This window comes from Carassius auratus, chromosome 23, assembly GCF_003368295.1.
Source record: "Carassius auratus strain Wakin chromosome 23, ASM336829v1, whole genome shotgun sequence".
Classification (NCBI taxonomy): Eukaryota; Metazoa; Chordata; class Actinopteri; order Cypriniformes; family Cyprinidae; genus Carassius; species Carassius auratus.
In genome coordinates this window covers 2569653-2596497 of record NC_039265.1, presented here as the reverse complement: position 1 = coordinate 2596497, position 26845 = coordinate 2569653, and the positions used below count along the sequence as shown (strand labels likewise).

General features: G+C 42.2%; 2 protein-coding genes across 2 annotated transcripts in view; both read right to left on the bottom strand.

Annotated features, from left to right (window-relative positions):
- Positions 1–8311, bottom strand: part of LOC113040855 (uncharacterized) — a 29483-nt gene extending 21172 nt beyond the window's left edge. The window contains exons 1-22 of the mRNA XM_026199059.1: positions 8143–8311; positions 7863–7992; positions 7634–7761; positions 7174–7440; positions 6989–7084; positions 6649–6778; positions 5973–6100; positions 5435–5701; positions 5260–5355; positions 4980–5109; positions 4751–4878; positions 4290–4556; positions 4105–4200; positions 3761–3890; positions 3083–3210; positions 2543–2809; positions 2368–2463; positions 2088–2217; positions 1315–1442; positions 936–1202; positions 751–846; positions 411–540 (exon numbers count right to left, since the gene is read on the bottom strand). Coding sequence (XP_026054844.1) covers positions 411–540; positions 751–846; positions 936–1202; positions 1315–1442; positions 2088–2217; positions 2368–2463; positions 2543–2809; positions 3083–3210; positions 3761–3890; positions 4105–4200; positions 4290–4556; positions 4751–4878; positions 4980–5109; positions 5260–5355; positions 5435–5701; positions 5973–6100; positions 6649–6778; positions 6989–7084; positions 7174–7440; positions 7634–7761; positions 7863–7992; positions 8143–8262 — 3355 coding nt within the window. The 5' untranslated portion in view covers positions 8263–8311. The remainder of the gene's footprint in view (positions 1–410; positions 541–750; positions 847–935; positions 1203–1314; positions 1443–2087; positions 2218–2367; positions 2464–2542; positions 2810–3082; positions 3211–3760; positions 3891–4104; positions 4201–4289; positions 4557–4750; positions 4879–4979; positions 5110–5259; positions 5356–5434; positions 5702–5972; positions 6101–6648; positions 6779–6988; positions 7085–7173; positions 7441–7633; positions 7762–7862; positions 7993–8142) is intronic.
- A 130-nt stretch (positions 8312–8441) lies between these two features.
- Positions 8442–26630, bottom strand: LOC113040854 (uncharacterized). The gene is made up of 51 exons (XM_026199058.1): positions 26627–26630; positions 25995–26122; positions 25487–25753; positions 25312–25407; positions 25032–25161; positions 24803–24930; positions 24343–24609; positions 24158–24253; positions 23814–23943; positions 23131–23258; positions 22623–22889; positions 22448–22543; positions 22168–22297; positions 21939–22066; positions 21479–21745; positions 21294–21389; positions 20950–21079; positions 20275–20402; positions 19767–20033; positions 19592–19687; positions 19312–19441; positions 19083–19210; positions 18623–18889; positions 18438–18533; positions 18089–18218; positions 17413–17540; positions 16905–17171; positions 16730–16825; positions 16450–16579; positions 16221–16348; positions 15761–16027; positions 15576–15671; positions 15227–15356; positions 14551–14678; positions 14043–14309; positions 13868–13963; positions 13588–13717; positions 13359–13486; positions 12899–13165; positions 12714–12809; positions 12364–12493; positions 11689–11816; positions 11181–11447; positions 11006–11101; positions 10726–10855; positions 10497–10624; positions 10037–10303; positions 9852–9947; positions 9501–9630; positions 8826–8953; positions 8442–8450 (listed from the first exon to the last, which is right to left on the bottom strand). The coding sequence occupies exons 1-51, from the start codon at positions 26628–26630 to the stop codon at positions 8442–8444; spliced, it is 7593 nt and encodes a 2530-aa protein (XP_026054843.1).
- Positions 26631–26845: the final 215 nt, after the last annotated feature.

The window sequence follows — 26845 nt, the reverse complement described above, 5'->3', positions numbered from 1 at the left end:
AACCACTGTTTTTTTTTTTCAGACCAGATTCATTGCATAAACTATGCAAAACAGGCAAACGAGCTAGAGTATCATGGCCACTAAATTACAGCTGATCAGAATTTGCCCAAGTCAGTTGTCCAGCTCAAAGGCTGCTTCTGAGTGCAAGGTTCTGGAAATTATGACAGACCACTAAAATCTGGCAGAATTTTGTGGGATTGCATAGTGTTATTCGCCCACTGCATCCAGCACCTGATTTGACATATTGCAAGGCCGAAAATAACTCAAAGGGCAACGTGCCAGGTAAAGCTCAAATGAAAATTAGACTGAGGTTTTTGTGTTCAAGCACGACATGCTACAGTGGCACAAAACTTAAGTGAATTCACCTGTGAGAATCTTGTACTAAAGAAAAATACAACTCGTGGACTTACGGTTTGGAGACCCATCAACATGGAAAGACCAGCAAGCATTCGCATTGATATTACTGCTCGATAAGAGATCAGGGACACGTGCTGCTGGAATTGTGAAAGAGCTTGCAGAGTCCACAGTATTATAACCAGCCTGTAGGAGTCAAAATAAAACGAAGTCATACATAAGCAAAAAAGAAAACAAGAAAATAATCAATGCATTAAATATTTAATAAAAAAAATTATAAAAGGGAGAAATGGAAAGAATCTCTTCTTTTTCACTGATGATCAGTTTCAATAAAATGCAAGTTTGCATTAATTGTTTGTCATTTGCACAATGAAAATGAGGCAGAACTTCACTGACCTGCCAAAGTTGTCCTGTTTCTGCAACATCTCCATAATAGATGAGGATGAACGAGCGATGAACATTGTACGCTAAAACCACTTGGAAAGTGACCACCTTCAAAACAACAATAGACAGCATTAAACACCTTCCAAACCAGCAAGACATAACAATCACTGATAATGACAGATTACGGTAAGTCTTACCCCTCCACCGTTATGGTACGGCACTCTGTCCCAGGTAGCCACAAAAGCTGATGTAGCAGCAAAAGGTATGTTAGGAAAGTATTTCTTAACAGCTGCAGTGACTTGTGCCAGTACAACATTGCTTGTATCCTCTCTGTAGGAGACAGTTCCACCTCGTCGATTGTCAAGGCGAGTCCAAAGAGGAGCAACAATGTCTCTTGCGGTATCCAGAACGGGGTTGTAGGCAGACAGCGGCTCAGTAAATGTTAAGTAGCCATTGTTGTTCACCTAGAATTTAGGACCACAGTTATTCCATAGTATTTTAAAGAGAATTTCCACAAAATTAGGGGTTTACAAATAAATTCCAGCTTCAGTGTTGTGGAAAATATGAAATGCTTACGAAGATCTGATTGTATGTTCGTCCAAAGTATCTGAAAGGCTGTTGCAAGAAAATGACATCAGAGCTTCCATCCTCAGCAGGGGGGTTCACTGTGTCTCCAGCCCCAGAAGCGAGGAAATTTGTTGGCACTAAGAAAAGGATGAGTGAGAAGGAACTCTCTGGTTCTGCTAAAGAAACAAGCTCAAAAATGGTCCAGGATAACCCTCTAAGGGTATTTTTGGGGCTTTTGTGCTTTTTTCAGTTTCTTATTCACATCTAAATGGCTAAAGTCTAGTTTCACTGGAATCAGCACAAACTGGGATATAATAATATGTGAGCAGCATGTATGTACATGATTGTGTTTTTGAGAAAGAAAATGTTATGCGTGGTAAGTGAAGAAACTAAAAATTTTAAATCACTTGAACAAGTCAATAAAACACATACAGAACATTGATTCCCCTGACTTCTGAGAACTGGAGCTTGTAGCCTAAAATTTTTCTTTCGAAAATTATTTGAAAATCATCTTGTTTACTCAATTACAGAAAACAATATATTGATTAAAATTTTCTAAGACGCTTTCTGTTGGTAAAAGACATATGCGAGTAGGCGTCAACCATCATGAAAATCATTGCGATATACACCTGAGAAGAAAAAGGCCTGCATAATGAGCTGCATAATGAGCCTTTCAGTCAGATAATGAAGGGAGACGTAATAAACGTACATCGCATTGTTTTCAAATATGTGTTAATCGACTTCAGAGGGTTAAGCTCGAGATTCTGGTTGCATTGGCTTACAGTTCGGTGAACCATCCACTTGGAAAGAGAGGCGACCATTCACATTGATATTGCTGCTAGATGAGAGTTCCTGGGCGCTGGTTACTGGAACTGTGAACGAACGGACAGAGTCCAACGTGCTGTAACCAGCCTGTGGAAGTAAAAATGAATCGATGTTAGGTCCTCAACCTGTTCCAGACATAACTTCCTTTCAGTAATATGTAAGTTATGACCTGAGGCAAGGGAAATGCCTTGTCATTTGTCTCATTTGTAAAGTTTACAAGGACCTATCACCACTCACCTGCCACTTTTGTTCTGTCTCTGCAATGTCTCCATAGTTGATGAGGATGAAAGAGCGATGGACGTTGGAGACTAAAACCACTTGGAACGTGGCCTCCTTCAAAACAGCAACAGAAATCATTAAAAACCTTTACAGGACAACACTCATGTACTGATAAACATCCATTCGATCTTACCCCTTCACCATTTTGGTATGGCACACTATCCCAGGTAGCCACAAAAGCTGATGTAGCGACAAACGTTATGTTAGGGAAGTATTGGTCAATAGCTGCAGTGACTAGTGCCAGAACAGAACTGCTTCTATCCTTTCTACAGGAGATAGTTCCACCACGTCGATTGTCAAGTTGAGTCCAGAGAGGAGCAATGATGTCTCTTCCAGAATTCAGAAGGGGAATGTAGTCGGACAGCGGCTCAGTAAACGTTAGATGGCCATTGTTGTTGACCTAAAATTAAGGACAAAACATTTGCACGTGTTGTGAGGAGAAATGTATGGTGAGAGAATGAAGTGGTAGAATTGCGCACTGTTCCAACTCACTATTTCTACAAATCGGCATTCCTCTGAATTTCACATTTACAAAAACTCCTCGACAAAGATGCCGAAGTGTGAACAAAGTCAAGCTACTAGTTGTAAAATTTTGAATAGACTTGTTATTTCCAATCCAAGTAGATAAAGTGACTTCATCTAAATAAGGAAAACAACAACAAAAAATGCTTACAAAGGTCTGGTTGAGTGTGCGTCCAAAAAACCTGAAAGGCTGCAGCAATGTAATGGCTTCAGAGCTTCCATTCTCCAAACGGGGGGTTACTATTTCTCCGTTTCCAAATGGTAGGAAATTAGATGGCACTAGGACAAATGCAAGTTACAAGGAATCCTTTAGTTTATCCCAGAAACATGAGCTCACAATCATTACCCTTGTTAACAGCTGGAAAGGGGAATTCACTGAGACTGAAATATATACTCTAATAGTGTTTATTTTGCTGTGAACCACAGTTTTTTTTTCAGACCTGATTCGTTGCATGAACTATGTAAAAGAGGCAAGGGAGCTAGAGAGTCATGGCCACAAAATTACAGCTGATCAGAATTTGCCCAAGGCAGACGCCCAGCTCGAAAGCTGCTTCTGAGTGCGAGGTTCTGGAGAATACAGTAGACCACTACAATTTGGCAGACATTTGTGGGATTGCATAGTGTGACTCACCCACTCCATCCAGCACCTGAATTGGCTTATTACAAGGCCGAAAATGCACTCAAAGGCGATGTGCCAGGTAAAGCTCAAATGAAAATAAGTCTGAGGTTTTTTAAGTTAAAGGAGGGTGTGCTAACAGTTAAACAAAACTTTAGCGAATTAACCCATGAGAATCTTGTTTTTAAAGAAAAATACAACTTGTGGCCTTACGGTTTGGTGACCCATCAACATGGAAAGACCAGGAAGCATTCACATTGATATTACTCCTCGATAAGAGCTCAGGGACACGTGCTGCTGGAATTGTGAAAGAGCTTGCAGAGTCCACAGTATTATAGCCAGCCTGTAGGAGTAAAGAAAAAATGAAATCATAACTAAGCAAGGAATGTACGAAAGAAAGTAACCAATGAATTAATTAAATTAACATAAAAAGTGAATAAGAGAGAGAGAAGGAAAGAATCTCTTCTTTTGCATTGATGAGCAGTTTCTTATAAAATGCATGTTCATATTGACTATTTGCCATTTGCACAATAAACAAGAAGCAGAACTTCACTGACCTGCCAAAGTTGTCCTGTTTCTGCAACATCTCCATAATAAATGAGGATGAAAGAGCGATGAACATTGTACGCTAAAACCACTTGGAAAGTGACCACCTTCAAAACACCAATAGACAGCATTCAACACCTTCCAACCCAACAAGACAGAACAATCATTGATAATTAAAGATCACAGTAAGTCTTACCCCTCCACCGTTATGGTACGGCACACTGTCCCAGGTAGCCACAAAAGCTGATGTAGCAGCAAAAGGTATGTTAGGGAAGTACTGCTTAATGGCCGCAGTGACTTGTGCCAGTACAACATTGCTTGTATCCTCTCTGTAGGAGACAGTTCCACCTCGTCGATTGTCAAGGCGAGTCCAAAGAGGAGCAACGATATCTCTTGCGGTATCCAGAACGGGGTTGTAGGCAGACAGCGGTTCGGTAAACGTCAAGTAGCCATTGTTGTTGACCTAAAATTTAGAACCAGAGTTATTCCAAAATATTTCCAAGAAATGAAGGGTTTGCAAATAACATGCAGCTTCAGTGGTGTGGTAAACAGTTTATCCCAGAAACATGAGCTCACAATCATTATCCTGGTTAACAGTTGGAAAGGGGAGTTCACTGAGACTGAATTGTAACTGAATTGGAAATATAAAATGCTTACGAAGATCTGATTGTATGTGCGTCCAAAGTATCTGAAAGGCTGCTGCAAGAAAATTACATTAGAGCTTCCATCCTCAGCAGGGGGGTTCACTGTGTCTCCAGCCCCAGAAGCGAGGAAATTTGTTGGCACTAAGAAAAGGATAAGTAGGAATGAACTCTCTGGTTCTGCTAAAGAAACAAGCTCACAAATGGTCCAGGTTAAGCTTGATATTCTGGTTGCATTGGCTTACAATTTGGTGAACCATCCACATGGAAAGAGACGCGACCATTCACATTGATATTGCTGCTGGATGAGAGTTCTTGGACGCTGGTTACTGGAATTGTGAATGAATGGACAGAGTCCAACGTGCTGTAACCAGCCTGCAGAAGTTAAAATGAATCGATGTTAGGTTCTCAACCTGTTCCAGGCATAACTGCCTTTCAGTAGCATGTAAGGTATGACATGAGGCAAGGGAAATTCCTTGTCATTTGTCTCATTTGTAAAGTTTACAAGGACCTGTCACCACTCACCTGCCACTTTTGTTCTGTCTCTGCAATGTCTCCATAGTTGATGAGGATGAAGGAGCGATGGACGTTGGAGACTAAAACCACTTGGAATGTGACCTCCTTCAAAGCAGCAACAGAAAGCATGAAAAACCTTTACAGGACAACAATAATGTACTGATAAAAATCCATTTGATCTTACCCCTTGACCATTTTTGTATGGCACACTATCCCAGGTAGCCACAAAAGCTGATGTAGCGACAAACGTTATGTTAGGGAAGTATCGGTCAATAGCTTCAGTGACTAGTGCCAGAACAGAACTGCTTCTATCCTCTCTACAGGAGATAGTTCCACCACGTCGATTGTCAAGTTGAGTCCAGAGAGGAGCAATGATGTCTCTTCCAGAATTCAGAAGGGGAATGTAGTAGGACAGCGGCTCAGTAAAAGTTAGATGGCCATTGTTGTTGACCTAATATTAAGGACAAAACATTTGCGTGTGTTGTGAGGAGAAATTTATGTTGAGAGAATGAAGGGGTAGAATGAGACAATTCCTACTCACTAATTCTACAAATCAGCATTCCTCTGAATTTCACATTTACAAAAACTCATCCACAAAGATGTCAATGTGTGAACAAAGTCAAGCTACTGGTTGGACTCTTTTGAACAGACATGTCATTTCCAATACAAGTAGATAAAGCAACTTAATGTAAATAAAGAAAACTGCAACTAAAAATGCTTACAAATGTCTGGTTATGTGTGCGTCCAAAAAACTTGAAAGGCTGCTGCAATGTAATGGCTTCAGAGCTTCCATTCTCCAAACGGGGGGTTACTATTTCTCCGATTCCAAATGGTAGGAAATTAGATGGCACTAGGAAAAATGCGAATCACAAAGAATCCTTTAGTTTAACCCAAAACATGAGCTCACTTTCACTACCCTGGTTAATAGTTGGAAAGGGGAATTCACTTAGACTGAATTGTAGTCACTAATAGTGTTGTTTATTTTGCAGTGAATCACTTTTTTTTTTCAGACCAGATTCAGTGCATAAACTATGCAAAACAGGCAAATGAGCTAGAGTATCATGGCCACTAAATTACAGCTGATCAGAATTTGCTCAAGGCAGCTGTCCAGCTTGAAGGCTGCTTCTGAGTGCAAGGTTCTGGAAATTATGACAGACCACTACAATCTGTCAGAATTTTGTGGGATTGCATAGTGTTATTCGCCCACTCCATCCAGCACCTGATTTGACAGATTACAAGGCCGGAAATAACTCAAAGGGCAACGTGACAGGTAAAGCTCAAAAGAAAATTAGACTGAGGTTTTTGTGTTGAAACACGACATGCTACAGTGGCACAAAACTTAAGTGAATTCACCTGTGAGAATCTTGTACTAAAGAAAAATACAACTTGTGGACTTACGGTTTGGTGACCCATCAACATGGAAAGACCAGCAAGCATTCGCATTGATATTACTGCTCGATAAGAGATCAGGGACACGTGCTGCTGGAATTGTGAAAGAGCTTGCAGAGTCTACAGTATTATAACCAGCCTGTAGGAGTCAAGATAAAATGAAGTCATATATAAGCAAAAAAGAAAACAAGAAAATAATCAATGAATTAAATATTTAATTAAAATATACATAAAAGACAGAGATGGAAAGAATCTCTTCTTTTTTACTGATGATCAGTTTTTATAAAATGCATGTCTGCATTAATTGTTTGTCATTTGTGCAATGAAAATGAGGCAGAACTTCACTGACCTGCCAGGGTTGTCCTGTTTCTGCAACATCTCCATAATAGATGATGATGAAAGAGCGATGAACATTGTACGCCAAAACCACTTGGAAACTGACCACCTTCAAAACACCAATAGACAACATTCAACACCTTCCAACCCAACAAGACAGAACAATCATTGATAATTAAAGATCACGGTAAGTCTTACCCCTCCACCATTATGGTACGGCACACTGTCCCAGGTAGCCACAAAAGCTGATGTAGCAGCAAAAGGTATGTTAGGGAAGTACTGCTTAATGGCCGCAGTGACTTGTGCCAGTACAGCATTGCTTGTATCCTCTCTGTAGGAGACAGTTCCACCCCGTCGATTGTCAAGGCGAGTCCAAAGAGGAGCAACGATATCTCTTGCGGTCTCCAGAACGGGGTTGTAGGCAGACAGCGGCTCAGTAAACGTCAAGTAGCCATTGTTGTTCACCTAAAATTTAGAACCAAAATACTTGCAAAGTATTTCCAAGAAATGAGGGGTTCGCCATTAACATGCAGCTTCAGTGGTGTGGGAAATAGTTTATCCCAGAAACATGAGCTCACAATCATTACCCTGGTTAACAGTTGGAAGGGGAATTCACTGAGACTGAATTGTAACTGAATTGGAAATCTAAAATGCTTACGAAGATCTGACTGTATGTGCGTCCAAAGTATCTGAAAGGCTGCTGCAAGAAAATGACATCAGAGCTTCCATCCTCAGCAGGGGGGTTCACTGTGTCTCCAGCCCCAGAAGCAAGGAAATTTGTTGGCACTAAGAAAAGCATAAGTGAGAATGAACTCTCTGGTTCTGCTAAAGAAACAAGCTCACAAATGGTCCAGGTTAAGCTCGAGATTCTGGTTGCATTGGCTTACAGTTCGGTGAACCATCCACATGGAAAGAGAGGCGACCATTCACATTGATATTGCTGCTAGATGAGAGTTCTTGGACGCTGGTTACTGGAACTGTGAACGAACGGACAGAGTCCAACGTGCTGTAACCAGCCTGTGGAAGTAAAAATGAATCGATGTTAGGTCCTCAACCTGTTCCAGACATAACTTCCTTTCAGTAATATGTAAGGTATGACGTGAGGCAAGGGAAATGCCTTGTCATTTGTCTCATTTGTAAAGTTTACAAGGACCTTTCACCACTCACCTGCCACTTTTGTTCTGTCCGTGCAATGTCTCCATAGTTGATGAGGATGAAAGAGCGATGGACGTTGGAGACTAAAACCACTTGGAACGTGGCCTCCTTCAAAACAGCAACAGAAAGCATGAAAAACCTTTACAGGACAACACTCATGTACTGATAAACATCCATTCGATCTTACCCCTTCACCATTTTGGTATGGCACACTATCCCAGGTAGCCACAAAAGCGGATGTAGCAACAAACGTTATGTTAGGGAAGTATCGGTCAATAGCTGCAGTGACTAGTGCCAGAACAGAACTGCTTCTATCCTCTCTACAGGAGATAGTTCCACCACGTCGATTGTCAAGTTGAGTCCAGAGAGGAGCAATGATGTCTCTTCCAGAATTCAGAAGGGGAATGTAGTCGGACAGCGGCTCAGTAAACGTTAGGTGGCCGTTGTTGTTGACCTAAAATTAAGGGCAAAACATTTGCGCGTGTTGTGAGGAGAAATGTATGGTGAGAGAATTACGCACCGTTCCTACACACTAATTCTACAAATCGGCATTCCTCTGAATTTCACATTTACAAAAACTCCTCCACAAAGATGCCGACGTGTGAACAAAGTCAATCTACTAGTTGTAACATTTTGAATAGATTTGTTATTTCCAATGAAAGTAAATAAAGTGACTTCATCTCAAAAATGCTTACAAAGGTCTGGTTGAGGGTGCGTCCAAAAAACCTGAAAGGCTGCAGCAATGTAATGGCTTCAGAGCTTCCATTCTCCAAACGGGGGGTTACTATTTCTCCGTTTCCAAATGGTAGGAAATTAGATGGCACTAGGACAAATGCAAGTTACAAGGAAGCCTTTAGTTTATCCCAGAAACATGAGCTCACAATCATTACCCTTGTTAAAATCTGGAAAGGGGAATTCACTGAGACTGAAATATACACTCTAATAGTGTTTATTTTGCTGTGAACCACTGTTTTTTTTTTCAGACCTGATTCGTTGCATGAACTATGTAAAAGAGGCAAGGGAGCTAGAGAGTCATGGCCACAAAATTACAGCTGATCAGAATTTGCCCAAGGCAGTCGCCCAGCTCGAAAGCTGCTTCTGAGTGCAAGGTTCTGGAGAATACAGCAGACCACTACAATTTGGCAGACATTTGTGGGATTGCATAGTGTGACTCGCCCACTCCATCCAGCACCTGAACTGGCTTATTACAAGGCCGAAAGTGCACTCAAAGGCGATGTGCCAGGTAAAGCTCAAATGAAAATAAGACTCAGGTTTAAGTGTCAAAGCACAACATGCTACAGTGGCACAAACTTTAGTGAATTCACCCATGAGAATCTTGTTCTAAAGAAAAATACAACTCGTGGCCTTACGGTTTGGTGACCCATCAACATGGAAAGACCAGGAAGCATTCACATTGATATTACTGCTCGATAAGAGTTCAGGGACACGTGCTGCTGGAATTGTGAAAGAGCTTGCAGAGTCCACAGTATTATAGCCAGCCTGTAGGAGTAAAGAAAAAATGAAATCATAAATAAGCAAGGAATGTACGAAAGAAAGTAATGCATGTACTGCATGTACTGTAAATTAACATAAAAAGTGAATAAGAGAGAGAGAGGGAAAGAATCTCTTCTTTTGCATTGATGAGCAGTTTCTTGTAAAATGCATGTTCACATTGACTGTTTGCCATTTGCACAATAAACGAGAAGCAGAACTTCACCGACCTGCCAAAGTTGTCCTGTTTCTGCAACATCTCCATAATAGATGAGGATGAACGAGCGATGAACATTGTACGCTAAAACCAATTGGAAAGTGACCACCTTCAAAACACCAATAGACAACATTCAACACCTTCCAACCCAACAAGACAGAACAATCACTGATAATTAAAGATCACGGTAAGTCTTACCCCTCCACCGTTGTGGTACGGCACACTGTCCCAGGTAGCCACAAAAGCTGATGTAGCAGCAAAAGGTATGTTAGGGAAGTACTGCTTAATGGCCGCAGTGACTTGTGCCAGTACAGCATTGCTTGTATCCTCTCTGTAGGAGACAGTTCCACCCCGTCGATTGTCAAGGCGAGTCCAAAGAGGAGCAACGATATCTCTTGCGGTCTCCAGAACGGGGTTGTAGGCAGACAGCGGCTCAGTAAACGTCAAGTAGCCATTGTTGTTCACCTAAAATTTAGAACCAAAATACTTGCAAAGTATTTCCAAGAAATGAGGGGTTCGCCATTAACATGCAGCTTCAGTGGTGTGGGAAATAGTTTATCCCAGAAACATGAGCTCACAATCATTACCCTGGTTAACAGTTGGAAGGGGAATTCACTGAGACTGAATTGTAACTGAATTGGAAATCTAAAATGCTTACGAAGATCTGATTGTATGTGCGTCCAAAGTATCTGAAAGGCTGCTGCAAGAAAATGACATCAGAGCTTCCATCCTCAGCAGGGGGGTTCACTGTGTCTCCAGCCCCAGAAGCAAGGAAATTTGTTGGCACTAAGAAAAGCATAAGTGAGAATGAACTCTCTGGTTCTGCTAAAGAAACAAGCTCACAAATGGTCCAGGTTAAGCTCGAGATTCTGGTTGCATTGGCTTACAGTTCGGTGAACCATCCACATGGAAAGAGAGGCGACCATTCACATTGATATTGCTGCTAGATGAGAGTTCTTGGACGCTGGTTACTGGAACTGTGAACGAACGGACAGAGTCCAACGTGCTGTAACCAGCCTGTGGAAGTAAAAATGAATCGATGTTAGGTCCTCAACCTGTTCCAGACATAACTTCCTTTCAGTAATATGTAAGGTATGACGTGAGGCAAGGGAAATGCCTTGTCATTTGTCTCATTTGTAAAGTTTACAAGGACCTTTCACCACTCACCTGCCACTTTTGTTCTGTCCGTGCAATGTCTCCATAGTTGATGAGGATGAAAGAGCGATGGACGTTGGAGACTAAAACCACTTGGAACGTGGCCTCCTTCAAAACAGCAACAGAAAGCATGAAAAACCTTTACAGGACAACACTCATGTACTGATAAACATCCATTCGATCTTACCCCTTCACCATTTTGGTATGGCACACTATCCCAGGTAGCCACAAAAGCGGATGTAGCAACAAACGTTATGTTAGGGAAGTATCGGTCAATAGCTGCAGTGACTAGTGCCAGAACAGAACTGCTTCTATCCTCTCTACAGGAGATAGTTCCACCACGTCGATTGTCAAGTTGAGTCCAGAGAGGAGCAATGATGTCTCTTCCAGAATTCAGAAGGGGAATGTAGTCGGACAGCGGCTCAGTAAACGTTAGGTGGCCGTTGTTGTTGACCTAAAATTAAGGGCAAAACATTTGCGCGTGTTGTGAGGAGAAATGTATGGTGAGAGAATTACGCACCGTTCCTACACACTAATTCTACAAATCGGCATTCCTCTGAATTTCACATTTACAAAAACTCCTCCACAAAGATGCCGACGTGTGAACAAAGTCAATCTACTAGTTGTAACATTTTGAATAGATTTGTTATTTCCAATGAAAGTAAATAAAGTGACTTCATCTCAAAAATGCTTACAAAGGTCTGGTTGAGGGTGCGTCCAAAAAACCTGAAAGGCTGCAGCAATGTAATGGCTTCAGAGCTTCCATTCTCCAAACGGGGGGTTACTATTTCTCCGTTTCCAAATGGTAGGAAATTAGATGGCACTAGGACAAATGCAAGTTACAAGGAAGCCTTTAGTTTATCCCAGAAACATGAGCTCACAATCATTACCCTTGTTAAAATCTGGAAAGGGGAATTCACTGAGACTGAAATATACACTCTAATAGTGTTTATTTTGCTGTGAACCACTGTTTTTTTTTTCAGACCTGATTCGTTGCATGAACTATGTAAAAGAGGCAAGGGAGCTAGAGAGTCATGGCCACAAAATTACAGCTGATCAGAATTTGCCCAAGGCAGTCGCCCAGCTCGAAAGCTGCTTCTGAGTGCAAGGTTCTGGAGAATACAGCAGACCACTACAATTTGGCAGACATTTGTGGGATTGCATAGTGTGACTCGCCCACTCCATCCAGCACCTGAACTGGCTTATTACAAGGCCGAAAGTGCACTCAAAGGCGATGTGCCAGGTAAAGCTCAAATGAAAATAAGACTCAGGTTTAAGTGTCAAAGCACAACATGCTACAGTGGCACAAACTTTAGTGAATTCACCCATGAGAATCTTGTTCTAAAGAAAAATACAACTCGTGGCCTTACGGTTTGGTGACCCATCAACATGGAAAGACCAGGAAGCATTCACATTGATATTACTGCTCGATAAGAGTTCAGGGACACGTGCTGCTGGAATTGTGAAAGAGCTTGCAGAGTCCACAGTATTATAGCCAGCCTGTAGGAGTAAAGAAAAAATGAAATCATAAATAAGCAAGGAATGTACGAAAGAAAGTAATGCATGTACTGTATTACTGTAAATTAACATAAAAAGTGAATAAGAGAGAGAGAGGGAAAGAATCTCTTCTTTTGCATTGATGAGCAGTTTCTTGTAAAATGCATGTTCACATTGACTGTTTGCCATTTGCACAATAAACGAGAAGCAGAACTTCACCGACCTGCCAAAGTTGTCCTGTTTCTGCAACATCTCCATAATAGATGAGGATGAACGAGCGATGAACATTGTACGCTAAAACCAATTGGAAAGTGACCACCTTCAAAACACCAATAGACAACATTCAACACCTTCCAACCCAACAAGACAGAACAATCACTGATAATTAAAGATCACGGTAAGTCTTACCCCTCCACCGTTGTGGTACGGCACACTGTCCCAGGTAGCCACAAAAGCTGATGTAGCAGCAAAAGGTATGTTAGGGAAGTACTGCTTAATGGCCGCAGTGACTTGTGCCAGTACAGCATTGCTTGTATCCTCTCTGTAGGAGACAGTTCCACCCCGTCGATTGTCAAGGCGAGTCCAAAGAGGAGCAACGATATCTCTTGCGGTCTCCAGAACGGGGTTGTAGGCAGACAGCGGCTCAGTAAACGTCAAGTAGCCATTGTTGTTCACCTAAAATTTAGAACCAAAATACTTGCAAAGTATTTCCAAGAAATGAGGGGTTCGCCATTAACATGCAGCTTCAGTGGTGTGGGAAATAGTTTATCCCAGAAACATGAGCTCACAATCATTACCCTGGTTAACAGTTGGAAGGGGAATTCACTGAGACTGAATTGTAACTGAATTGGAAATCTAAAATGCTTACGAAGATCTGATTGTATGTGCGTCCAAAGTATCTGAAAGGCTGCTGCAAGAAAATGACATCAGAGCTTCCATCCTCAGCAGGGGGGTTCACTGTGTCTCCAGCCCCAGAAGCAAGGAAATTTGTTGGCACTAAGAAAAGCATAAGTGAGAATGAACTCTCTGGTTCTGCTAAAGAAACAAGCTCACAAATGGTCCAGGTTAAGCTCGAGATTCTGGTTGCATTGGCTTACAGTTCGGTGAACCATCCACATGGAAAGAGAGGCGACCATTCACATTGATATTGCTGCTAGATGAGAGTTCTTGGACGCTGGTTACTGGAACTGTGAACGAACGGACAGAGTCCAACGTGCTGTAACCAGCCTGTGGAAGTAAAAATGAATCGATGTTAGGTCCTCAACCTGTTCCAGACATAACTTCCTTTCAGTAATATGTAAGGTATGACGTGAGGCAAGGGAAATGCCTTGTCATTTGTCTCATTTGTAAAGTTTACAAGGACCTTTCACCACTCACCTGCCACTTTTGTTCTGTCCGTGCAATGTCTCCATAGTTGATGAGGATGAAAGAGCGATGGACGTTGGAGACTAAAACCACTTGGAACGTGGCCTCCTTCAAAACAGCAACAGAAAGCATGAAAAACCTTTACAGGACAACACTCATGTACTGATAAACATCCATTCGATCTTACCCCTTCACCATTTTGGTATGGCACACTATCCCAGGTAGCCACAAAAGCGGATGTAGCAACAAACGTTATGTTAGGGAAGTATCGGTCAATAGCTGCAGTGACTAGTGCCAGAACAGAACTGCTTCTATCCTCTCTACAGGAGATAGTTCCACCACGTCGATTGTCAAGTTGAGTCCAGAGAGGAGCAATGATGTCTCTTCCAGAATTCAGAAGGGGAATGTAGTCGGACAGCGGCTCAGTAAACGTTAGGTGGCCGTTGTTGTTGACCTAAAATTAAGGGCAAAACATTTGCGCGTGTTGTGAGGAGAAATGTATGGTGAGAGAATTACGCACCGTTCCTACACACTAATTCTACAAATCGGCATTCCTCTGAATTTCACATTTACAAAAACTCCTCCACAAAGATGCCGACGTGTGAACAAAGTCAATCTACTAGTTGTAACATTTTGAATAGATTTGTTATTTCCAATGAAAGTAAATAAAGTGACTTCATCTCAAAAATGCTTACAAAGGTCTGGTTGAGTGTGCGTCCAAAAAACCTGAAAGGCTGCAGCAATGTAATGGCTTCAGAGCTTCCATTCTCCAAACGGGGGGTTACTATTTCTCCGTTTCCAAATGGTAGGAAATTAGATGGCACTAGGACAAATGCAAGTTACAAGGAAGCCTTTAGTTTATCCCAGAAACATGAGCTCACAATCATTACCCTTGTTAAAATCTGGAAAGGGGAATTCACTGAGACTGAAATATACACTCTAATAGTGTTTATTTTGCTGTGAACCACTGTTTTTTTTTTTCAGACCTGATTCGTTGCATGAACTATGTAAAAGAGGCAAGGGAGCTAGAGAGTCATGGCCACAAAATTACAGCTGATCAGAATTTGCCCAAGGCAGTCGCCCAGCTCGAAAGCTGCTTCTGAGTGCAAGGTTCTGGAGAATACAGCAGACCACTACAATTTGGCAGACATTTGTGGGATTGCATAGTGTGACTCGCCCACTCCATCCAGCACCTGAACTGGCTTATTACAAGGCCGAAAGTGCACTCAAAGGCGATGTGCCAGGTAAAGCTCAAATGAAAATAAGACTCAGGTTTAAGTGTCAAAGCACAACATGCTACAGTGGCACAAACTTTAGTGAATTCACCCATGAGAATCTTGTTCTAAAGAAAAATACAACTCGTGGCCTTACGGTTTGGTGACCCATCAACATGGAAAGACCAGGAAGCATTCACATTGATATTACTGCTCGATAAGAGTTCAGGGACACGTGCTGCTGGAATTGTGAAAGAGCTTGCAGAGTCCACAGTATTATAGCCAGCCTGTAGGAGTAAAGAAAAAATGAAATCATAAATAAGCAAGGAATGTACGAAAGAAAGTAATGCATGTACTGTATTAATTAAATTAACATAAAAAGTGAATAAGAGAGAGAGAGGGAAAGAATCTCTTCTTTTGCATTGATGAGCAGTTTCTTGTAAAATGCATGTTCACATTGACTGTTTGCCATTTGCACAATAAACGAGAAGCAGAACTTCACCGACCTGCCAAAGTTGTCCTGTTTCTGCAACATCTCCATAATAGATGAGGATGAACGAGCGATGAACATTGTACGCTAAAACCAATTGGAAAGTGACCACCTTCAAAACACCAATAGACAACATTCAACACCTTCCAACCCAACAAGACAGAACAATCACTGATAATTAAAGATCACGGTAAGTCTTACCCCTCCACCGTTGTGGTACGGCACACTGTCCCAGGTAGCCACAAAAGCTGATGTAGCAGCAAAAGGTATGTTAGGGAAGTACTGCTTAATGGCCGCAGTGACTTGTGCCAGTACAGCATTGCTTGTATCCTCTCTGTAGGAGACAGTTCCACCCCGTCGATTGTCAAGGCGAGTCCAAAGAGGAGCAACGATATCTCTTGCGGTCTCCAGAACGGGGTTGTAGGCAGACAGCGGCTCAGTAAACGTCAAGTAGCCATTGTTGTTCACCTAAAATTTAGAACCAAAATACTTGCAAAGTATTTCCAAGAAATGAGGGGTTCGCCATTAACATGCAGCTTCAGTGGTGTGGGAAATAGTTTATCCCAGAAACATGAGCTCACAATCATTACCCTGGTTAACAGTTGGAAGGGGAATTCACTGAGACTGAATTGTAACTGAATTGGAAATCTAAAATGCTTACGAAGATCTGATTGTATGTGCGTCCAAAGTATCTGAAAGGCTGCTGCAAGAAAATGACATCAGAGCTTCCATCCTCAGCAGGGGGGTTCACTGTGTCTCCAGCCCCAGAAGCAAGGAAATTTGTTGGCACTAAGAAAAGCATAAGTGAGAATGAACTCTCTGGTTCTGCTAAAGAAACAAGCTCACAAATGGTCCAGGTTAAGCTCGAGATTCTGGTTGCATTGGCTTACAGTTCGGTGAACCATCCACATGGAAAGAGAGGCGACCATTCACATTGATATTGCTGCTAGATGAGAGTTCTTGGACGCTGGTTACTGGAACTGTGAACGAACGGACAGAGTCCAACGTGCTGTAACCAGCCTGTGGAAGTAAAAATGAATCGATGTTAGGTCCTCAACCTGTTCCAGACATAACTTCCTTTCAGTAATATGTAAGGTATGACGTGAGGCAAGGGAAATGCCTTGTCATTTGTCTCATTTGTAAAGTTTACAAGGACCTTTCACCACTCACCTGCCACTTTTGTTCTGTCCGTGCAATGTCTCCATAGTTGATGAGGATGAAAGAGCGATGGACGTTGGAGACTAAAACCACTTGGAACGTGGCCTCCTTCAAAACAGCAACAGAAAGCATGAAAAACCTTTACAGGACAACACTCATGTACTGATAAACATCCATTCGATCTTACCCCTTCACCATTTTGGTATGGCACACTATCCCAGGTAGCCACAAAAGCGGATGTAGCAACAAACGTTATGTTAGGGAAGTATCGGTCAATAGCTGCAGTGACTAGTGCCAGAACAGAACTGCTTCTATCCTCTCTACAGGAGATAGTTCCACCACGTCGATTGTCAAGTTGAGTCCAGAGAGGAGCAATGATGTCTCTTCCAGAATTCAGAAGGGGAATGTAGTCGGACAGCGGCTCAGTAAACGTTAGGTGGCCGTTGTTGTTGACCTAAAATTAAGGGCAAAACATTTGCGCGTGTTGTGAGGAGAAATGTATGGTGAGAGAATTACGCACCGTTCCTACACACTAATTCTACAAATCGGCATTCCTCTGAATTTCACATTTACAAAAACTCCTCCACAAAGATGCCGACGTGTGAACAAAGTCAATCTACTAGTTGTAACATTTTGAATAGATTTGTTATTTCCAATGAAAGTAAATAAAGTGACTTCATCTCAAAAATGCTTACAAAGGTCTGGTTGAGTGTGCGTCCAAAAAACCTGAAAGGCTGCAGCAATGTAATGGCTTCAGAGCTTCCATTCTCCAAACGGGGGGTTACTATTTCTCCGTTTCCAAATGGTAGGAAATTAGATGGCACTAGGACAAATGCAAGTTACAAGGAATCCTTTAGTTTATCCCAGAAACATGAGCTCACAATCATTACCCTTGTTAAAATCTGGAAAGGGGAATTCACTGAGACTGAAATATACACTCTAATAGTGTTTATTTTGCTGTGAACCACTGTTTTGTTTTTTCAGACCTGATTCGTTGCATGAACTATGTAAAAGAGGCAAGGGAGCTAGAGAGTCATGGCCACAAAATTACAGCTGATCAGAATTTGCCCAAGGCAGTCGCCCAGCTCGAAAGCTGCTTCTGAGTGCAAGGTTCTGGAGAATACAGCAGACCACTACAATTTGGCAGACATTTGTGGGATTGCATAGTGTGACTCGCCCACTCCATCCAGCACCTGAACTGGCTTATTACAAGGCCGAAAGTGCACTCAAAGGCGATGTGCCAGGTAAAGCTCAAATGAAAATAAGACTCAGGTTTAAGTGTCAAAGCACAACATGCTACAGTGGCACAAACTTTAGTGAATTCACCCATGAGAATCTTGTTCTAAAGAAAAATACAACTCGTGGCCTTACGGTTTGGTGACCCATCAACATGGAAAGACCAGGAAGCATTCACATTGATATTACTGCTCGATAAGAGTTCAGGGACACGTGCTGCTGGAATTGTGAAAGAGCTTGCAGAGTCCACAGTATTATAGCCAGCCTGTAGGAGTAAAGAAAAAATGAAATCATAAATAAGCAAGGAATGTACGAAAGAAAGTAATGCATGTACTGTATTAATTAAATTAACATAAAAAGTGAATAAGAGAGAGAGAGGGAAAGAATCTCTTCTTTTGCATTGATGAGCAGTTTCTTGTAAAATGCATGTTCACATTGACTGTTTGCCATTTGCACAATAAACGAGAAGCAGAACTTCACCGACCTGCCAAAGTTGTCCTGTTTCTGCAACATCTCCATAATAGATGAGGATGAACGAGCGATGAACATTGTACGCTAAAACCAATTGGAAAGTGACCACCTTCAAAACACCAATAGACAACATTCAACACCTTCCAACCCAACAAGACAGAACAATCACTGATAATTAAAGATCACGGTAAGTCTTACCCCTCCACCGTTGTGGTACGGCACACTGTCCCAGGTAGCCACAAAAGCTGATGTAGCAGCAAAAGGTATGTTAGGGAAGTACTGCTTAATGGCCGCAGTGACTTGTGCCAGTACAGCATTGCTTGTATCCTCTCTGTAGGAGACAGTTCCACCCCGTCGATTGTCAAGGCGAGTCCAAAGAGGAGCAACGATATCTCTTGCGGTCTCCAGAACGGGGTTGTAGGCAGACAGCGGCTCAGTAAACGTCAAGTAGCCATTGTTGTTCACCTAAAATTTAGAACCAAAATACTTGCAAAGTATTTCCAAGAAATGAGGGGTTCGCCATTAACATGCAGCTTCAGTGGTGTGGGAAATAGTTTATCCCAGAAACATGAGCTCACAATCATTACCCTGGTTAACAGTTGGAAGGGGAATTCACTGAGACTGAATTGTAACTGAATTGGAAATCTAAAATGCTTACGAAGATCTGATTGTATGTGCGTCCAAAGTATCTGAAAGGCTGCTGCAAGAAAATGACATCAGAGCTTCCATCCTCAGCAGGGGGGTTCACTGTGTCTCCAGCCCCAGAAGCAAGGAAATTTGTTGGCACTAAGAAAAGCAAAAGTGAGAATGAACTCTCTGGTTCTGCTAAAGAAACAAGCTCACAAATGGTCCAGCTTAAGCTCGAGATTCTGGTTGCATTGGCTTACAGTTCGGTGAACCATCCACATGGAAAGAGAGGCGACCATTCACATTGATATTGCTGCTAGATGAGAGTTCTTGGACGCTGGTTACTGGAACTGTGAACGAACGGACAGAGTCCAACGTGCTGTAACCAGCCTGTGGAAGTAAAAATGAATCGATGTTAGGTCCTCAACCTGTTCCAGACATAACTTCCTTTCAGTAATATGTAAGGTATGACGTGAGACAAGGGAAATGCCTTGTCATTTGTCTCATTTGTAAAGTTTACAAGGACCTTTCACCACTCACCTGCCACTTTTGTTCTGTCCGTGCAATGTCTCCATAGTTGATGAGGATGAAAGAGCGATGGACGTTGGAGACTAAAACCACTTGGAACGTGGCCTCCTTCAAAACAGCAACAGAAAGCATGAAAAACCTTTACAGGACAACACTCATGTACTGATAAACATCCATTCGATCTTACCCCTTCACCATTTTGGTATGGCACACTATCCCAGGTAGCCACAAAAGCGGATGTAGCGACAAACGTTATGTTAGGGAAGTATCGGTCAATAGCTGCAGTGACTAGTGCCAGAACAGAACTGCTTCTATCCTCTCTACAGGAGATAGTTCCACCATGTCGATTGTCAAGTTGAGTCCAGAGAGGAGCAATGATGTCTCTTCCAGAATTCAGAAGGGGAATGTAGTCGGACAGCGGCTCAGTAAACGTTAGGTGGCCGTTGTTGTTGACCTAAAATTAAGGGCAAAACATTTGCGCGTGTTGTGAGGAGAAATGTATGGTGAGAGAATTACGCACCGTTCCTACACACTAATTCTACAAATCGGCATTCCTCTGAATTTCACATTTACAAAAACTCCTCCACAAAGATGCCGACGTGTGAACAAAGTCAATCTACTAGTTGTAACATTTTGAATAGATTTGTTATTTCCAATGAAAGTAAATAAAGTGACTTCATCTCAAAAATGCTTACAAAGGTCTGGTTGAGTGTGCGTCCAAAAAACCTGAAAGGCTGCAGCAATGTAATGGCTTCAGAGCTTCCATTCTCCAAACGGGGGGTTACTATTTCTCCGTTTCCAAATGGTAGGAAATTAGATGGCACTAGGACAAATGCAAGTTACAAGGAATCCTTTAGTTTATCCCAGAAACATGAGCTCACAATCATTACCCTTGTTAAAATCTGGAAAGGGGAATTCACTGAGACTGAAATATACACTCTAATAGTGTTTATTTTGCTGTGAACCACTGTTTTGTTTTTCAGACCTGATTCGTTGCATGAACTATGTAAAAGAGGCAAGGGAGCTAGAGAGTCATGGCCACAAAATTACAGCTGATCAGAATTTGCCCAAGGCAGTCGCCCAGCTCGAAAGCTGCTTCTGAGTGCAAGGTTCTGGAGAATACAGCAGACCACTACAATTTGGCAGACATTTGTGGGGTTGCATAGTGTGACTCGCCCACTCCATCCAGCACCTGAACTGGCTTATTACAAGGCCGAAAGTGCACTCAAAGGCGATGTGCCAGGTAAAGCTCAAATGAAAATAAGACTCAGGTTTAAGTGTCAAAGCACAACATGCTACAGTGGCACAAACTTTAGTGAATTCACCCATGAGAATCTTGTTCTAAAGAAAAATACAACTCGTGGCCTTACGGTTTGGTGACCCATCAACATGGAAAGACCAGGAAGCATTCACATTGGTATTACTGCTAGATAAGAGTTCAGGGACACGTGCTGCTGGAATTGTGAAAGAGCTTGCAGAGTCCACAGTATTATAGCCAGCCTGTAGGAGTAAATAAAAAATGAAATCATTAATAAGCAAGGAATGTACGAAAGAAAGTAACGCATGTATTAATTAAATTAACATAAAAAGTGAATAAGAGAGAGAGAGGGAAAGAATCTCTTCTTTTGCATTGATGAGCAGTTTCTTGTAAAATGCATGTTCACATTGACTGTTTGCCATTTGCACAATAAACGAGAAGCAGAACTTCACCGACCTGCCAAAGTTGTCCTGTTTCTGCAACATCTCCATAATAGATGAGGATGAACGAGCGATGAACATTGTACGCTAAAACCAATTGGAAAGTGACCACCTTCAAAACACCAATAGACAACATTCAACACCTTCCAACCCAACAAGACAGAACAATCACTGATAATTAAAGATCACGGTAAGTCTTACCCCTCCACCGTTGTGGTACGGCACACTGTCCCAGGTAGCCACAAAAGCTGATGTAGCAGCAAAAGGTATGTTAGGGAAGTACTGCTTAATGGCCGCAGTGACTTGTGCCAGTACAGCATTGCTTGTATCCTCTCTGTAGGAGACAGTTCCACCCCGTCGATTGTCAAGGCGAGTCCAAAGAGGAGCAACGATATCTCTTGCGGTCTCCAGAACGGGGTTGTAGGCAGACAGCGGCTCAGTAAACGTCAAGTAGCCATTGTTGTTCACCTAAAATTTAGAACCAAAATACTTGCAAAGTATTTCCAAGAAATGAGGGGTTCGCCATTAACATGCAGCTTCAGTGGTGTGGGAAATAGTTTATCCCAGAAACATGAGCTCACAATCATTACCCTGGTTAACAGTTGGAAGGGGAATTCACTGAGACTGAATTGTAACTGAATTGGAAATCTAAAATGCTTACGAAGATCTGATTGTATGTGCGTCCAAAGTATCTGAAAGGCTGCTGCAAGAAAATGACATCAGAGCTTCCATCCTCAGCAGGGGGGTTCACTGTGTCTCCAGCCCCAGAAGCAAGGAAATTTGTTGGCACTAAGAAAAGCATAAGTGAGAATGAACTCTCTGGTTCTGCTAAAGAAACAAGCTCACAAATGGTCCAGGTTAAGCTCGGGATTCTGGTTGCATTGGCTTACAGTTCGGTGAACCATCCACATGGAAAGAGAGGCGACCATTCACATTGATATTGCTGCTAGATGAGAGTTCTTGGACGCTGGTTACTGGAACTGTGAACGAACGGACAGAGTCCAACGTGCTGTAACCAGCCTGTGGAAGTAAAAATGAATCGATGTTAGGTCCTCAACCTGTTCCAGACATAACTTCCTTTCAGTAATATGTAAGGTATGACGTGAGGCAAGGGAAATGCCTTGTCATTTGTCTCATTTGTAAAGTTTACAAGGACCTTTCACCACTCACCTGCCACTTTTGTTCTGTCCGTGCAATGTCTCCATAGTTGATGAGGATGAAAGAGCGATGGACGTTGGAGACTAAAACCACTTGGAACGTGGCCTCCTTCAAAACAGCAACAGAAAGCATGAAAAACCTTTACAGGACAACACTCATGTACTGATAAACATCCATTCGATCTTACCCCTTCACCATTTTGGTATGGCACACTATCCCAGGTAGCCACAAAAGCGGATGTAGCAACAAACGTTATGTTAGGGAAGTATCGGTCAATAGCTGCAGTGACTAGTGCCAGAACAGAACTGCTTCTATCCTCTCTACAGGAGATAGTTCCACCACGTCGATTGTCAAGTTGAGTCCAGAGAGGAGCAATGATGTCTCTTCCAGAATTCAGAAGGGGAATGTAGTCGGACAGCGGCTCAGTAAACGTTAGGTGGCCGTTGTTGTTGACCTAAAATTAAGGGCAAAACATTTGCGCGTGTTGTGAGGAGAAATGTATGGTGAGAGAATTACGCACCGTTCCTACACACTAATTTTACAAATCGGCATTCCTCTGAATTTCACATTTACAAAAACTCCTCCACAAAGATGCCGACGTGTGAACAAAGTCAATCTACTAGTTGTAAAATTTTGAATAGATTTGTTATTTCCAATGAAAGTAAATAAAGTGAATTCATCTCAAAAATGCTTACAAAGGTCTGGTTGAGTGTGCGTCCAAAAAACCTGAAAGGCTGCAGCAATGTAATGGCTTCAGAGCTTCCATTCTCCAAACGGGGGGTTACTATTTCTCCGTTTCCAAATGGTAGGAAATTAGATGGCACTAGGACAAATGCAAGTTACAAGGAATCCTTTAGTTTATCCCAGAAACATGAGCTCACAATCATTACCCTTGTTAAAATCTGGAAAGGGGAATTCACTGAGACTGAAATATACACTCTAATAGTGTTTATTTTGCTGTGAACCACTGTTTTTTTTTTCAGACCTGATTCGTTGCATGACTATGTAAAAGAGGCAAGGGAGCTAGAGAGTCATGGCCACAAAATTACAGCTGATCAGAATTTGCCCAAGGCAGTCGCCCAGCTCGAAAGCTGCTTCTGAGTGCAAGGTTCTGGAGAATACAGCAGACCACTACAATTTGGCAGACATTTGTGGGATTGCATAGTGTGACTCGCCCACTCCATCCAGCACCTGAACTGGCTTATTACAAGGCCGAAAGTGCCGAAAGTGCACTCAAAGGCGATGTGCCAGGTAAAGCTCAAATGAAAATAAGACTCAGGTTTAAGTGTCAAAGCACAACATGCTACAGTGGCACAAACTTTAGTGAATTCACCCATGAGAATCTTGTTCTAAAGAAAAATACAACTCGTGGCCTTACGGTTTGGTGACCCATCAACATGGAAAGACCAGGAAGCATTCACATTGATATTACTGCTCGATAAGAGTTCAGGGACACGTGCTGCTGGAATTGTGAAAGAGCTTGCAGAGTCCACAGTATTATAGCCAGCCTGTAGGAGTAAAGAAAAAATGAAATCATAAATAAGCAAGGAATGTACGAAAGAAAGTAACGCATGTATTAATTAAATTAACATAAAAATTGAATAAGAGAGAGAGAGGGAAAGAATCTCTTCTTTTGCATTGATGAGCAGTTTCTTGTAAAATGCATGTTCACATTGACTGTTTGCCATTTGCACAATAAACGAGAAGCAGAACTTCACCGACCTGCCAAAGTTGTCCTGTTTCTGCAACATCTCCATAATAAATGAGGATGAACGAGCGATGAACATTGTACGCTAAAACCAATTGGAAAGTGACCACCTTCAAAACACCAATAGACAACATTCAACACCTTCCAACCCAACAAGACAGAACAATCACTGATAATTAAAGATCACGGTAAGTCTTACCCCTCCACCGTTGTGGTACGGCACACTGTCCCAGGTAGCCACAAAAGCTGATGTAGCAGCAAAAGGTATGTTAGGGAAGTACTGCTTAATGGCCGCAGTGACTTGTGCCAGTACAGCATTGCTTGTATCCTCTCTGTAGGAGACAGTTCCACCCCGTCGATTGTCAAGGCGAGTCCAAAGAGGAGCAACGATATCTCTTGCGGTCTCCAGAACGGGGTTGTAGGCAGACAGCGGCTCAGTAAACGTCAAGTAGCCATTGTTGTTCACCTAAAATTTAGAACCAAAATACTTGCAAAGTATTTCCAAGAAATGAGGGGTTCGCCATAAACATGCAGCTTCAGTGGTGTGGGAAATAGTTTATCCCAGAAACATGAGCTCACAATCATTACCCTGGTTAACAGTTGGAAGGGGAATTCACTGAGACTGAATTGTAACTGAATTGGAAATCTAAAATGCTTACGAAGATCTGATTGTATGTGCGTCCAAAGTATCTGAAAGGCTGCTGCAAGAAAATGACATCAGAGCTTCCATCCTCAGCAGGGGGGTTCACTGTGTCTCCAGCCCCAGAAGCAAGGAAATTTGTTGGCACTAAGAAAAGCATAAGTGAGAATGAACTCTCTGGTTCTGCTAAAGAAACAAGCTCACAAATGGTCCAGGTTAAGCTCGAGATTCTGGTTGCATTGGCTTACAGTTCGGTGAACCATCCACATGGAAAGAGAGGCGACCATTCACATTGATATTGCTGCTAGATGAGAGTTCTTGGACGCTGGTTACTGGAACTGTGAACGAACGGACAGAGTCCAACGTGCTGTAACCAGCCTGTGGAAGTAAAAATGAATCGATGTTAGGTCCTCAACCTGTTCCAGACATAACTTCCTTTCAGTAATAAGTAAGGTATGACGTGAGGCAAGGGAAATGCCTTGTCATTTGTCTCATTTGTAAAGTTTACAAGGACCTTTCACCACTCACCTGCCACTTTTGTTCTGTCCGTGCAATGTCTCCATAGTTGATGAGGATGAAAGAGCGATGGACGTTGGAGACTAAAACCACTTGGAATGTGGCCTCCTTCAAAACAGCAACAGAAAGCATGAAAAACCTTTACAGGACAACACTCATGTACTGATAAACATCCATTCGATCTTACCCCTTCACCATTTTGGTATGGCACACTATCCCAGGTAGCCACAAAAGCGGATGTAGCGACAAACGTTATGTTAGGGAAGTATCGGTCTATAGCTGCAGTGACTAGTGCCAGAACAGAACTGCTTCTATCCTCTCTACAGGAGATAGTTCCACCACGTCGATTGTCAAGTTGAGTCCAGAGAGGAGCAATGATGTCTCTTCCAGAATTTAGAAGGGGAATGTAGTCGGACAGCGGCTCAGTAAACGTTAGGTGGCCGTTGTTGTTGACCTAAAATTAAGGGCAAAACATTTGCGCGTGTTGTGAGGAGAAATGTATGGTGAGAGAATTACGCACCGTTCCTACACACTAATTCTACAAATCGGCATTCCTCTGAATTTCACATTTACAAAAACTCCTCCACAAAGATGCCGACGTGTGAACAAAGTCAATCTACTAGTTGTAACATTTTGAATAGATTTGTTATTTCCAATGAAAGTAAATAAAGTGACTTCATCTCAAAAATGCTTACAAAGGTCTGGTTGAGTGTGCGTCCAAAAAACCTGAAAGGCTGCAGCAATGTAATGGCTTCAGAGCTTCCATTCTCCAAACGGGGGGTTACTATTTCTCCGTTTCCAAATGGTAGGAAATTAGATGGCACTAGGACAAATGCAAGTTACAAGGAATCCTTTAGTTTATCCCAGAAACATGAGCTCACAATCATTACCCTTGTTAAAATCTGGAAAGGGGAATTCACTGAGACTGAAATATACACTCTAATAGTGTTTATTTTGCTGTGAACCACTGTTTTTTTTTTTCAGACCTGATTCGTTGCATGAACTATGTAAAAGAGGCAAGGGAGCTAGAGAGTCATGGCCACAAAATTACAGCTGATCAGAATTTGCCCAAGGCAGTCGGCCAGCTCGAAAGCTGCTTCTGAGTGCAAGGTTCTGGAGAATACAGCAGACCACTACAATTTGGCAGACATTTGTGGGATTGCATAGTGTGACTCGCCCACTCCATCCAGCACCTGAATTGGCTTATTACAAGGCCGAAAGTGCACTCAAAGGTGATGTGCCAGGTAAAGCTCAAATGAAAATAAGACTCAGGTTTAAGTGTCAAAGCACAACATGCTACAGTGGCACAAAACTTTAGTGAATTCACCCATGAGAATCTTGTTCTAAAGAAAAATACAACTCGTGGCCTTACGGTTTGGTGACCCATCAACATGGAAAGACCAGGAAGCATTCACATTGATATTACTGCTACATAAGAGTTCAGGGACACGTGCTGCTGGAATTGTGAAAGAGCTTGCAGAGTCCACAGTATTATAGCCAGCCTGTAGGAGTAAAGAAAAAATGAAATCATTAATAAGCAAGGAAT